Here is a 9,698-nt window from a genome sequence, read left to right as displayed (position 1 = left end):
TTCCTGTTTACCTTTAGATGATTAAACATCTGTCTAATATTGTGTTTGGCATGATTGTATCTTATAATAGGACAATTCCAAAAGTCAAAAAAAATATATATGTACATGTTTACATTAACTGTTCATCACTGAAATACAGTATAATCCAGTACAAATAACCTATAAAGTATGGCAAGGAGCACACGGAAAGCATGAGATAACAGGAAATCAAACACATTTTGCAAATACATATTGATGCAAATATTATTTCTTTTTTCTAACCCTTTTTCATACAATTACTTTACTTGCCAATCAAGGATGTTTCAGATGTGGCTCAGCTATGCAGCTGCATTCACAAGTGCTTTTAAATCCAGTGACAGAACAAAGAAAATTATCCAGATACACGATGACTTGCATCTATTGACTACAGACTCTTAAGTACCGACAACAATCCTGTTAGTATTCAAAGTAATTCTTAACAAAGTTACACAAATACAGTTTGAAATAACTCTGAGTGTGAAAAGGAAAAGGGAATAGACTCTCCAACGCTCTATTTTGCAATAGAAAAATTAGAGATGTGACTGTCTACTGATACAAACTACAATGGCAATGGCAATGCATATTAGATAAAGGTGGGCCTATTTTTTTTAAATATTTTTAAACATTTTTACAAAATAACCCGGTAGCCTGAAAAGTTATGATATTGGTTTTTATCCAAGTGTTTTTAAAGGAAAAGTTCCCTGGCATTAACAGTGATAGCCCCTCCTCGTAACTCTCAAAGCTCTTCAAGCAAGAATCCTCAGAATAATATAAGCTAATATATACCTTTTGTTATAATGCCTCATTGTTATAATAAAATAGATCATTTTTGAGAAAGTGCAATGTTCTATCTATCCTGATTAACAATGATTTAAAGTTAATTATCTTTAACCTCCAATATACAACTAATATTCCATTTCAAAAGTACTGTCAAAACTGTTCAATCTTATTTACAATCCTCTCTGCTACAATTGTGATCCAACATCTGGGTTAACTATCCATAAACCATCAAATGAGAGAGACAAGTCTAGCATTTATACATTTATACAAGTAAAATATATCTATACAGTAACATAGTATCTAAAATACAACAGGCCTTTATAGGTACAGTACAGAATATGGCCACTTTCCTCTTTTAGTTTGATCCCTTTGGATATCGGTCAGGAGTTCCACTACTAGTCAAAACCAAAGGAGAGTAAACAGCCATCAATAACAGATTCATTAAAAATCAAGGTAGGAATGTATGGCTAAAGTTTTATAAGGCAGGAAATATTTTAGGGCAGGAAAGTTGTGAAATAATTTTTGGCTTCATTATCATGGGACATAAAATAAGTTTTCTAAATATTGCACACAGACTGAGACTGACTACAAGTATAATGTTTTCATCTGCCCTCTTTTGTTCATCTGTGGTAGTGAGAAATAAGTGCTCAGGGCATGCGTTTGTGTGCGTGTAAAAATATTTCAAGTGGTTGATCCAAGTTTAATAGCTCCTGGTATTTGTATGGAAACAGAAGGGAAAGTATTTTACGAGGTTTGTGGTAGGTACTTATAAGACGATTGATTTGTTTATATATATAGAAATTATTTCAAAAGTGGTTCTGTTGTATGTTTCACCCTTTCTATAAAAAAGTGCAACAGGGTTTTGTTTTTTCTCTGCCGTATGCAGTACAAGTTGCTTCTGTCCCATTTGCAAAATTCTATCTATAAAACACAGTGAAGAACTCCAAACATGGCAGGTCCAATCACAGACATGCAATGGCCAAGATATGCTGGTGTCACACAGGGCTGGGTGGCAATACATGTGGTTCATGCTTTTTCCTTTTCACCCTCTGCCAAAGCCGCAGTCGAGCGCTGGGGAGATGAAGCAGAAGCATCCGAGATGTGGAAGATGTCTAAACAAGCCCCGACCAACACAACCCCTTACATGTTGTAAGCGACGTAGATGGGATCCAGCTGATCAGCGAGGAAAGAGTCACGAAGGTGCATGCGCTGCTTCTCTCCCCTGGAGTTGATGGGTATAACGCCGGGGTCTACAATGACCACCACCCCCACGATGAGGTGGTGCTCCTCCAGGACCACGTTGGTTATCAGCGGCACCAGGTCCAGCGCATCCTGCTCTGAGCCACACAGCTCCGACACCACCACCAGCAGGTTGGTCCACGTAAACACAGCACTGTGAAGAACAAGAACCCAGAAGCGATGTTAAAGGAATAGTTTGACCTTTTGGGTCGCTTTCTTCACAGTGTAATTCAATGTATATATAACTGTGAGAGCCATGTTAGCATTTTAGCAGTGGATACTGTAGTAACATTAGTAAAGTGTGGGTCAGATCGGTATGTTTATCAAGACCATTCTCACCTCTCAGCTATACTGCGGTGAGCCCGGGACACTGAGATTTCAATGTCAGTTGGGTGGTAGCGCAGCCCTCTGAGCTCCAACGTCTCATCCAGTGAGCCCACCACGAAGAGAGCATCGTGCCGATCTGAGAACAGAAATGCAGGCAACATAATCCACCCAGAAAAGTATGCAGACAAAGTGAAAGGAAATGTGTAAGCAGCCAGGATTGTGCTTCCTGTTAAAAAGTGTTAATAATCAACCTTGTAATAAACTCATCAACATTGACTTTCTCAGTCCAATCCATTTTGTTTTAAATCTAGACTTGAGGTCCGTCAGGGTCTACTCACCCCCGTTGGCCTCTAACAGCTCAGTCCTCTTCACGAAACCCAAGTATCCCGTCCTGGCCCATAAGGTCTGCGGGTCTCCAAAGCTGAGCTTGGTGTTGAAGTGGTTGGCCTGAAGACTCTCCTCTCCGTAGATGGTGTAGTAGCCACTGGCGTTGTGAGGGCTGTTCACCCAGATCTGAGAGAGAGAGATACACACTGGGTCAGAGCTGGGTTTGAGAAGTAACAAGGCTTTACCCACCGTTTGGTCAAGATGCTGTCATGTTGTGTAGTATATACATCTCACCTCTCCTAGATGAGAGTCACCAAGTGGACCTCTGGTCTCTGGATTTACAATTATCACCCGAACACCTGGCAGTATCTGTAGATGAAAAAAATAGTCATACACTGGTGATATGTACAACTTTTAACAAAATAATAACAACGAATTGAGAGAATATGTACCATACCATATGGGTTTATAGTATGTATAGCATCTCACCTTGCCAGACTCCATTAGAGGAAGACTCTGAGGCGCTCCTCTCTCCACCAGCCTCACTCTACATAAGAAGGCGTATATAATCAATCAATTTAGAATCCTCACGCTATCTCTGAAACATCAGCTAAGAGCCAAACTCTGTTGTAGACAGTAGGCCGGACGTAATACTTTTTAAATTCAGAAGGCTTAGTTTCGGACACTGAAGGCATGTTTGTTTAAACCGGTCATCTTGGTTGAAATGATCCTGTGTTCTTACCTGTCATGTCGGAGAGACTTCATGTCTACATAAACCGTACAGGGATCCGGACCAGTGGTGCCCTGTAACACACAAAGAGCAGGTACATACACTGGCTCTCATCTAGGTATAATTCAAAGGGAACTTCTATGTGAAGCCAGGTCAAGTTGGTTGGCGTACCTGCAGGCCGACGGCCAGGTTAACCCGGGAACCAAACGCCGTGCTGACAGCTCTGGACGACAGCCCAACGTCTTTAAACAGCTTCGAGAAGGAGTGTGCGAGGGCGAGTCGAGGGCGTTCCTCTGCTATCACCACGCAGCTCCGCACACATGACAGGTTCACACCACGGGCCTGAAAAAAACAAAAATGAATCTTATTAAATTCCTCATAATACATATATACCACTCACAAAAAAAAAACACCCACACAAAATGATCAAATCCTTGCGGCATATTACATATCTTTCATTCATGATATTCTCTCTCGCTCGCTCTCACTCATACATACACACATATATATATATATATATATATTTATATATATATATATATATATATATATACATATATATATATATATTCCTCACCTTGAGTAACTCAGTCTGAGTGCCCAGTCCTTTCGTGCAGAGCTCCATGACGGAGTAGGAGCAAAAGGTGTCTCTGATACGATACTGAGTGAGCGTACTCAGCCACAGAGACAAGCAGCTCTCCAACTCGAAGGGAGGAATCAGGACGGATTGGTGACCTGAGTAAACACTAAAAGACAAGACATGAAGGAAAAAAAGTGGATGAATGGTGGGGGAACACAACAAAGAGAACGTTACTACATTGCATGGATTTATTGTAGGTGTACTGCACCTTGCGAGGCACCACAAGACGAAGCCCAGACCACAGTAAGGGTCCAGGCAGATGGCTATTTGGCGAGAGGAGTACAGTTCACACTGCAGCTTTACCGAGCGACAAAGCGCACTGACCGCTGCATGAGAGATCTGCAAAAAACATGAAGACACATGAGAGACAAAGTAAACTGTCACAACAACACTGTTGTATATCTAGAAATTATTTTCTAATGTACTTCTTTCTGTCAACCAGGTTTACCTTCTTCTACTTTGTTAAGTAATTTAGACGCTGCAGTAGAACACCTTTTCCGGTGCAACATAGCAGATGGCGGAATTCTATTACATTCGATCGAGGTATGTGTACGTAAGTGGAGACTTTGTATCTCTTAGCAGGTTAATAAAGACGCCATTTTCTCTCTTTTACTCTGTTTGTCAGCCCATACTTATCATTTCAGTCATTGTGGTTTGGCAAAGGTCAACAGCCATTACTTCGGGACAGAGGTCGTTCCAGGAACACTGTTCAATAGAAGACTGACTGATCGATCACACCGCTCGCCGAGCAATCACGGATTTGTTTTAAGAAGAAAAACCTGCTCAGATCACTTCTCGCATACAATGCAGCTGCATAATTATGTTTATTTGATGTCTCATTAACATTTATTTGTTGTGTTTCTGGTCCTTGATGAATGTCTAGTCTAATATGCTCTTTTAGCTCAATTGTTGTTCTCTACCAACCCCTGAGAGAAATATCTGTCTCTTTAGCTGAGTGCTCCACTATGTTCACATGCTTGTTTCTAACTGTGTCTGTCTGTCGTTTGGTGCTGAGCAAGTAGTGTACAGTGGGTTTTTAGAACTTTTCCACTGAAGAGAGCGGCTGCTGTGAGAGTGAATCAAAACAGTAAAATTGTGGGCCGGACAGCTAAACAATGAGCTGAAACTCAGTCTGAATCTCTGTAGAGTCGAGGGGAGTTGCAGATTCAGGTGATCACTACTGGCGGTGCCTTTTTATATATTATCAATTGATATACATTGTTTGGAAATGTTCATTATAGGAGCTCAACAGCTGTATACGTGATACCAACAGGTTATTGGATTAGGATCAAGAGCAAACACTGCAGTATTTGAAAGGGAAGCTCATCCGTCACACCTTGACCCCAGTGAGCATGCCTGTCGTGGACACACTGAAGTCCAGATAAGCAATCATCTCTGCTGTGGGCGGCTTATAGATCTGGGGAGGCCGGCGGCGAGGAAGGTCATCTGTTTTACAGGGGAAAAAATACATATTCAATATATTGACCAATAAATACACAACTCAATTATCTCTCAATTATTGCTCTTAGATAATAATACTTGAATAAAATATCAACTCATTCCAATTCAAATGCTGTTAGGGAGGGTTTAATGCATCAATTACCCACAACTGGAGAAATCACTGCAGAGAAAATCCCCACTTCCTGTTCGCCTTAATACTGCAAACGGTCCACAATAACTGACACGAGCACTTCTGACAGCTCTGTGCACTTTATACACGACTACCTTCACACTATGACAACTACTACAAGCAACGGATGAGTCTTTTTTACTTTGAATTTGACCAATAGGAAAGTATACTACCATAAACATGTATTCTTAATTCAGGAGTACAGTTATGTCTTATTACAAATACATGAATTGTTCACGAAACATCTGTCCTGAAACTCTGCACAGCTAGTGTGGGTTTAGGGTTCAAATATGTGTTAAAGTTGAACTATGGACTGAAGGTGGCGTCAAAGGAAGTGGGTTTTTTTTCTTTCTCAAATTAATTTGCAACACTTTGGAATATTACAAAGTCTTGTTACCTCATGGTATTCACATATGGTAAAGTTTTGCCTGAGCATGAGAATTTTCACCGAAGACATTTTGACATGTCACAGTAGAAAAACCACAGGTGTAAATAATAATGTTAATGATAACTTCCATGTAGCTGCTTTAGTCATGATGCTTCATGATGGCTTACTGGGATAATAATAGAACATCTGAGCGTTTCCTGCTGACACGTCAAAATGTCCACTCCAAAACAAAATTCCTATCTTTTGGTTTCTTACCTGTGTCAATGATTGTTGGCCACGTTTTAATGTTAACAGAAGCAGCAGCCTCTTTGGAGCGCAGAGTCCTCATGAGACTTTGAGTGGTGAGGATACATGCCGCTTTACTGACCTGGTAACAAAACATAAGCATGATTCATTTGCATTGGAGAAGAGGCTACAAAGGGCTAGTAATCTAATTAAAACATCCATAAGCACACATACTGTACACCAATGCACATAACATTATGTAACTTTCTATAGCCCAACTTTTTGGATTTTTGAATCAATATACAATATCGATTTTTAAGAATAAACACAAAAATTTCACAAAACGAACTCTTAATTTGACATTTTAAAGACTTTTAGACAGTTAGAAAAAAACAAAATCCAACTTCAGTCTCTGCAATTTTTAAGTTCGATCATCGTCACATTTTTGGTAAACTTAAGTGTGTTGTTTGTTTTTAGGGATTTAGGTTTAACCTTGCAGAAACAAGGTTGCTCAATTACATAACGGATCATAGTCATGTTATTTTATGTCCAATGTCTACAGGTTATTTATTATGGCATCTACACATTAGCCTGAAAATACCCGAATACAAGGATTAAAGTATTGCACACACATGTAAGTGCACACTAACCCACGTGAAAACAGTACACACTCACATCAATAATCATGCGGACAGTAGGTAGCGTGGCTGCCAGGTTCTGAGGGTGCGGTGGTCGGACATTTACGGGAACACATCCAGCGTAAAGGCAGCCGTAGAAAGCGGCTATCAAATCAATTCCTGAGAGAAAGATTGTGGTACAAATGGTAGAGTAAAAAAAAAGGAAGAGAAAACTCCCTATAATTAATTGGAAGGGGATTAATAGGGAAACACAGAAAGGAAGCAAGAAGCAGAACCCACCAGGAGGATAAAGCAGAACCACGTTCTCTCCGGTGTTGATACTGCCTTTCTCAGTGAGCGCTGCAGCGATCTTCTCCGCTCGCTTGTGAAGCTGGACACAGGTCGCTGTGCTCACCGTGACACCCTGAAGGACAAGAGGAATACACAGAGGCAGGGATTCAACGTCCCCAAAAACACAAGTAATAATTGTAGTGACTAATCTCTGTGACTTGCCACTGGGCACCCATGCGTCATTACCCCATGTCAGTTGCACCTGTGCCCCATATATAAACTACCAGTATACTATCACAATAAAATACACAGACATAACTAACGGCTCCTACAGTAATGTATCAATGTCATTGCAGTCCAAGTACGTATACATAATGTGTTTCTCAGCATATAAACAGATCAGTTTGATACCTTGGCATTAAGAAGAACAAAGAGGACGTGGTCTGCGTCTGTCTGTGCCCTCCACTGTAGAGCCTCTGTCAAATACTGATGCTGAAATAAAAGGAAATAATAATTAGATGTATATATGAGGTTGAGCTTTAATAGTCTTGAGAAATTATTACAAACACAATCATGGAGAGCTTATACAGGGAGGACTTTAGTGCTGATGGAACAATGTAATACACCTGAATAAAACAAAATAAGGTGGGGCTCAGAGAATGCATACCTCAGTACACAACTGTCTGGCATAAATTAACTCTTGCCAACGTGCAATTAATTTACATCAGATACTCTGAGCCAATACAGCTCTTAAAATAATGAACAATAACTTAGGATGTGAAAGGAACCTTTGCAGTAAAACAAGGAAAAGCTACAGAAGGTGCATATCATGAAACACAGATCATAACAATAAACATGCAAAGCTGTGCTTGTGTCACATATTAACACAAGCACACAAAATAGAATCACAATACAAGAATTTGACAAGAATAAACAAAGACGTGGGGAAGATGCCAGAAGGGGGGTCTTCAATCTTACCATCACCGTGGGCCACATACAGAGCTACATCCAGAATGACGAGAGCAGAAAGAGAGAAGAGTCCAGGTTTTTTCTTACATCTATAAAACTGAGCTTTGTCTGAGCCTGAACCATAGTTACACTGCCAGTAGAAAGTCTTCAAACCTAACGATCCACCATTATAACACAGTATGAGCATTGGTACTGATCATGCGTTTCCTGCTGATGCTGAAACACATGCACGTGTCTCTTTAGAAAGTGGGAATGTGTGTGGAGTAATCAGATAAAGAATTAGTGGGTGGTTGAAAGAGAGCTACAGTATTCATGGTCATGCTACCTTCCGGACAAGATCCTGGTCTTCGATCATGCCGAGGTCCCTGCCCGTAGCCTGAGCAATCCTCTTCCCTGCCACCAGATTGCCCACCATCACTGATGCAGGACCAACGCCAACTACGAGAGAAACAGAGTGAAAAGTGTGAAGCAGATCAACAGATTTAGTGGGAGACAGAAAGATAGATTAAAAGAAATCGTCATCACATTGTATTCATAATATCTAAAAACATATTGTTCTTTTTCTCTGTATGTATTCCTTTGTATTTAATTGTTAGTTTTTCTGCTCATTTTGATTACTTCTCGTTGTCAGTATGTTATGCTGTATTTCTCTTAATGTACCGGTATATGTGCTTAGTTAGTTTTCTATTTTTGTCTTTTTCATTTTGTTATTGTTTGTTTTTATCCTAAAAAGTTAAGGGGCGGTTCATTGTATAAACCTGAGGCTTCTTGACCTCTGTTAAGACATTTCACCTGTTTTAATTATCTGGATTTTATGCAGTCTTATATATGTTTTATTACATTTCTCAATAAAGCACCCCAGAAATCCCAGTTGTAATCTTGTCAGAATCAAAAATAGCTGACATTTTTACGTGTCTGGAAAGTAAACATTATAGACTGGACTAGTATTTTGTGAAACACAGATGTTAAATGGTGGCTGTGCTCAACTATGCCAATTGCGTGACATTCGTTGAACTTTGCCACAACCAGAGGCCAACGTGGCAGAAACATTGCTTTCAAAAATGTAGAAACTTTCTGTGCGTTATGTAACACTACTGACCATGCTCTAATTTCACAAAACACTTCATAACCCTGACTGACTCTCACAGGCGGAACATCAACAATGTCTCTCATCTTTGGGGTTTCTGTCTGCAGATAAGCGTTGCTTACCGGGCTGCTTCTGGCGGGGCTTGGGCAGGTTGGTGACACACGTATGCGGACACATTAGGATGTTGCAGGGGTGCAGGTTGCCATCTAAGAAGAACTGCTTGGTGTCAGAGATGTGGATGCCACCCAGGGGTGTTTTAGGTAAGGTGTTGGCCGGGACCAGAGCCAAACAGTAGAGGCCAACCTGGTGGATGCTGTCGATAGCCTGCAGAGGACAGTTGCTTACAAAATAACTAATAACACCAAATTAGCTGGATGATAGTGTTATTACCTATCATTAATAAAGAGAAGAGGTGTATATTGTTTCCTGT

At 40.3% G+C, this 9,698-nt stretch overlaps 1 protein-coding gene across 1 annotated transcript in view; it reads right to left on the bottom strand.

Annotated features, from left to right (window-relative positions):
• Positions 1–1,012: 1,012 nt before the first annotated feature.
• The window catches only part of dip2bb (disco-interacting protein 2 homolog Bb), a 33,020-nt gene continuing 24,334 nt past the window's right edge, over positions 1,013–9,698 (bottom strand). The window contains exons 23-38 of the mRNA XM_079218131.1: positions 9,391–9,592; positions 8,507–8,619; positions 7,624–7,704; positions 7,222–7,345; positions 6,980–7,101; positions 6,335–6,446; positions 5,398–5,507; positions 4,270–4,400; positions 3,999–4,167; positions 3,593–3,763; positions 3,434–3,495; positions 3,181–3,238; positions 2,986–3,060; positions 2,703–2,877; positions 2,377–2,500; positions 1,013–2,191 (exon numbers count right to left, since the gene is read on the bottom strand). Of these exons, the coding sequence (XP_079074257.1) occupies positions 1,939–2,191; positions 2,377–2,500; positions 2,703–2,877; positions 2,986–3,060; positions 3,181–3,238; positions 3,434–3,495; positions 3,593–3,763; positions 3,999–4,167; positions 4,270–4,400; positions 5,398–5,507; positions 6,335–6,446; positions 6,980–7,101; positions 7,222–7,345; positions 7,624–7,704; positions 8,507–8,619; positions 9,391–9,592 (2,082 nt within the window). The 3' untranslated portion in view covers positions 1,013–1,938. The remainder of the gene's footprint in view (positions 2,192–2,376; positions 2,501–2,702; positions 2,878–2,985; positions 3,061–3,180; positions 3,239–3,433; positions 3,496–3,592; positions 3,764–3,998; positions 4,168–4,269; positions 4,401–5,397; positions 5,508–6,334; positions 6,447–6,979; positions 7,102–7,221; positions 7,346–7,623; positions 7,705–8,506; positions 8,620–9,390; positions 9,593–9,698) is intronic.

This window comes from Taurulus bubalis (genome assembly GCF_910589615.1).
Source record: "Taurulus bubalis genome assembly, chromosome: 5".
NCBI classification, from domain to species: Eukaryota; Metazoa; Chordata; class Actinopteri; order Perciformes; family Cottidae; genus Taurulus; species Taurulus bubalis.
Note: the sequence above shows the minus strand (reverse complement) of the source record. Positions and strands in the feature narration are given on the sequence as shown.